General features: G+C 48.7%; 1 protein-coding gene across 1 annotated transcript; it reads right to left on the bottom strand.

Moving 5' to 3' along the window:
- Positions 1 to 8: 8 nt before the first annotated feature.
- ISG15 (ISG15 ubiquitin-like modifier) lies at positions 9 to 982 on the bottom strand (the record flags this gene model as incomplete). Its single annotated transcript, XM_014451216.2, is given in 5 exon segments — positions 9 to 26; positions 28 to 60; positions 62 to 106; positions 108 to 416; positions 825 to 982. Coding segments are annotated over 5 exon segments (408 nt in total), but the record flags the coding sequence as incomplete, so codon positions are not given.
- Positions 983 to 4,840: the final 3,858 nt, after the last annotated feature.

The following is a 4,840-nucleotide window of genomic DNA, read 5'->3' as shown; positions in this document are numbered from 1 at the left end:
TACTCCCCCAGCTGCTGCTCGTCATCCCAGAGGCTGCCCCTGGAAACTCAGCCAGAACTGAGTCGACGTTCACTCTCTCCCAGTCAGCCACCTGCTCCTTGAGATCGAGCCACCTTCTGCGTCAGCTGGACCTCGTAGGCTCGGGTCTGGCCCCTGTCGTTCCTCACCAGGATGCTCAGAGGCTTGTCGCAGCTCTGCACCACCAGCACGACCTCGCTGCCGGAGCGCAGGCCCTGGTGGGCCAGGGGAACCCCGTCCTGCAGCACTGCATGGCTCCCCTGGACCAGCAGGCGCTGCTGGAAGGCAGGCACTTGGGTCTTCTGGGTGATCAGCTGCTTCAGTTCCGACAACAGCATGGAGTCCCTCATGGGCACTTGGAACTCCTTGGCCAGCGTCTTCACCTTCAGGTACCCGCCCTGTGGGCATCACACAGAGCTCAGAGCCCCTGGCACCACTACACGCATGACCTTGGTCGCAGGGCAAGCTCCTAGGGCCCTGGACCCTGCTCCCCCCTCTGTGCCCTCTCCATCCACCAGGAGAGACCTCCAGTGCAGGAGACAGAAGCACAAGGGGAGGAATGGCCAGCCTCCCATGACCACCTACTTGGTCTCCCTTCACTAGCTAAGATGTCCCCCAAAGGACCTCAGAAGCAGCCACTGGGCAGAACCCACCTTCCAAGACCCAGACCCTGGTGTCAGAAGGAGCCCTGGTGTCAAACTTAGGAACCTGGGAGCTCGGAGCAGCTCCGCTTGCCTGGCACACAGGGAGGGAGAGGGTAATGGACTGGTGCCCAGCCCACCTGTCCAGCCCGTCACCCGCCTCACCATGGCTGTGGGCTCTGATGCCAGGTCCTCCACAGGTCCTGAGACGACGATGACGACGACGACGATGATGAGTGCACTGTCTCGGCTCCAGCTCCCTCTCCCGCAGGCCCCGGCGGCTCACCCCTTTTCTGAGCCTGAGCCTCACACGTCAGGGGCGTGTCCGTGTCGAGCAGCCTCCGCGGCACCGATTCAGCTTCAGTTTCAGTTTCCGTTTCCCAAAGGCTCGCCTGGGAGCCAGCGGCAGGAACAAAGGGAAGGAGAACAGTAAGGAATCCTTGGAGGGACTTGCCACCCACCTGCGAGGCCCAGGGTCGGCACCAGGCCTCCTCCCCAGGAGTGTGCATTCCAACCCCCCAGACGGCCTGCACGTCAACAAAAGCCATAATAACATGCAGTAAGGATGGGAAAGTTTCACTTTCCATTTACCAACTTGCGAAAGTAACACACTTAGAAAATCTTGTCGCGGTTAATTCAGAAATAACATGAAATAGTGACAACCCAAACTACCCAGGGATGGTCACCAATATTTGTTCAGATTTTTTTTTTTAATGAAAGAGATGTATCTTTTTTTTTTAAATATATTTTATTGATTTTTCACAGAGAGGAAGGGAGAGAGACAGAGAGCTAGAAACATCAATGAGAGAGAAACATCGATCAGCTGCCTCCTGCACATCTCCCACTGGGGATGTGCCCGCAACCCAGGTACATGCCCTTGACCGGAATCGAACCTGGGACCTTTCAGTCCGCAGGCCGACACTCTATCCACTGAGCCAAACCAGTTTCGGCAAGAGATGTATCTTTTACTTTCTACAAAAATGAACTCGTGGACATTATTGAGAAAGTGAAAAGACTACCCACAAAAATGGGGAGAAAATATTTACAAATCATATGTCAGATAAGGGTCTAGTACAGCCAGCCGTGGGCAAACTACGGCCCGCAGGCCGGATCCAGCCCGTTTGAAATGAATAAAACTAAAAAAAAAAAAAAGACCGTACCCTTTTATGTAATGATGTTTACTTTGAATTTATATTAGTTCACACAAACACTCCATCCATGCTTTTGTTCCGGCCCTCCCGTCCAGTTTAAGAACCCATTGTGGCCCTCGAGTCAAAAAGTTTGCCCACCCCTGGTCTAGTATCCATAATATAAAAAGAAATGTTACAACTCAACAACAAAAATATTACTCAATTAAAAATTGGTCAGAGGACTTGAACAGGCATTTCTCCATAGAAAATATATAAATGGGCACAGCCTCATGAAAACATGCTCAATATCATTGGGCACTAGGGAAATGCTAGTTAAAGCCACAACGAGATATGTCACACCCACTAGCATGACTATAAATAATAATAATCTATAATAATAAAAGCATAACATGCTAATTAGACCAGACTACCTTCCAGGCGAAGCCAGGGCTGCAAGGGAAGCCTGGGTCCCAGGTGCCAGAGGGAAGCCGGTGCCGGCAGCCGGGGGAAGGAAGGCCTATTCTTGCACGAATTTCGTGCACCGGGCTACTAGTAATTAATAATAGAACAAGTGTTAACGAGGATGTAGAGAAACTGGGACTTTCATACGTTGCTGATGAGAATGTGAAATGGCGCAGCTGCTATGGAAAACAGACATTCCTCAGAAAGTTAAACAGCCCTGGCTGGTGTCTCAGTTGGTCAGAGCGGCATCGTGTGCACCGAAGGGGCTGGTTCAACTCCCAGATGGGGCACATACCCAGGTTTTGGGCTCGATCCTGGGTCAGGGTGAGTACTGGAGGCAACCAATCCATGTTCCTTTCTCTCTCTCGCTCTCCCCCTTTTGCTCTCCATTTCTCTCTTTTGAATCAAAGAAAAATATACCCTCTGGTGAGGGTTAACAACAACAAAAAGTCAAAGAGTGGCAAAAACAAAATGTTTTGAATATGAATCTTTAAATATGTTTTTTATTAATTTTTAGAGAGAGAGGAAGGGAGAGGGATAGATAAACAGAAACATATGATGAGAGAGGAACATCATTGATCGGCTGCCTCTCACACACCCCCCTACTGGGGATCAAGCTTGCAACCTGACCAAAATCAACTAGCAGTGATGGCGAACCTTTTGAGCTCGGCGTGTCAGCATTTTGAAAAACCCTAACTTAACTCTGGTGCCGTGTCACATATAGAAATTTTTTGATATTTGCAACCATAGTAAAACAAAGACTTGATATTTATTTTATATATTTAAATGCCATTTAACAAAGAAAAATCAACCAAAAAAATGAGTTCGCGTGTCACCTCTGACACGCGTGTCATAGGTTCGCCATCACTGAACTAGTGACTTGGTTCCTGAGTCGACGGTCAACCACTGAGCCACACCGTCTGGGCTGAATATAAACCTTGACCATTCCTCCCCTCCATCCCCCAAAACTCTGATAAGGCACCAAAATTGTTAACACACACAAAAATGATTTTTAAAAACTTTTTAAAAATTATTTTAAGTCATATCTTGCCCCATTCCTTGCATAAATAATATTGGATATATATACACCACAAAGAGGAAAAACAAAAACAAACAAAAAAGAAAACCACAAACATTTTTTCAAACAATAAAAGGAATACACAGAAAGTTAAAACGCCCCTGCCTCCCCCATGACCATTCTTAAACATGCTTTATATGTCTGCTGATTTCTTTCTCTTTTTTTCTTTATTGATTAAGGTATTACATATGTGTCCTTATCGCCCCATTGCCCCCCACCCCACCCCCACTCATGCCCTGCTGATTTCTTGATACGTGACATACGGGTATTTTTAGCTCCTTTGCCCCCTGTGACCAAATGTCTTCTGCTGTCAACAGGAGGACCTGAAAACCACAGAGGCAAACTGACAGAAGCGGTGGAGTACATGTTTCAAACAACCACAAACCCGTGGCTTAAAACAACAGAAAGGTATGCCCTCACAGCGCTGCAGACCAGGGTCTGAAATCAGGGGGACTGAATGACCATGATTAAAAAGAGTCTGATTTTATGTGGTTTACAGAAGACAAGAATCATCTGAAATATAAAGATACAGGAAATTTAAAAGGGGATGGAAAGAGACACGTCATACAAATATTAACTAAAAGGACATGGAAGTGGCACAGCCGGCAGGGCTCAGTGGCTGAGTGTCAACCTATGTACCAGGAGGTCACCATTCGAGTCGGTCAGGGCACATGGCTGGGTTGCAAACTCGATCCCCAGTGTGGGATGTGCAGGAGGCAGCCAATCAATGATTCTCTCTCATCATTGATGTTTCTCTCTCTCTCTCTCCCTCTCCCTTCCTCTCTGCAATCAGTAAAAGTACATTTAAAAAAATATTAGGTTGCACCTAACAACATGGACACAAAATAGTTAAGTTCTGGTCCCAAACCTTAATATTCTATTTATGAAATCACAACAGCCTCATAAAGGGGCCTTTGGTTAATATTGGGGCTTATTTATAAACGAACTTAAACTTCCTTAAACCTTTAAAACAGCATATGTAACTTAATGTTCTTGACTACAGGCCCGGTGCATGAATTCGTGGGGGGGGGGGGGGGGCGGAGTCCCTCGGCCTGGGTCAGGCTGGGGGGTGGGGACCGTGGGAGGTCGGTGGGCCTCGGCAGGTTGGCTGTGGGAGCGCACTGACCAGCAGGGGGCAGCTCCTGCATTGAGCGTCTGCCTCCTGGTGGTCAGTGCACCTCATAGCGACTGGTTGACCGGTCATTCAGTTGCTTAGGCTTTTATATATATGGATTGTATTTTGAAGCCCTTCACATATATAACAGCAGCAGTGACCAAACACCTTCCAAGTACCTCTCAGTCCTCGCCACTCACCCCTGCACACTTGGCCCAGGGCACCATCTCCTCTCAGCTGGGCTACGGCAGGTACAGCCTAGTGGTCCTGCTTCTGTCCCTCTCCCCATGGTCCCCAGAGGGATAAGCTGGCCACACTCGGGGACAGTGGCCATTCTGGCTCCTTCTTGTCTCCTTTCCTCTGGCACTTGGCTCGCTCTTGCCCCAGTTCCCGGCAC

The sequence above is a fragment of the Myotis lucifugus genome, unplaced genomic scaffold, assembly GCF_000147115.1.
Source record: "Myotis lucifugus unplaced genomic scaffold, Myoluc2.0 scaffold_9262, whole genome shotgun sequence".
NCBI lineage: Eukaryota > Metazoa > Chordata > Mammalia > Chiroptera > Vespertilionidae > Myotis > Myotis lucifugus.
Note: the sequence above shows the minus strand (reverse complement) of the source record. Positions and strands in the feature narration are given on the sequence as shown.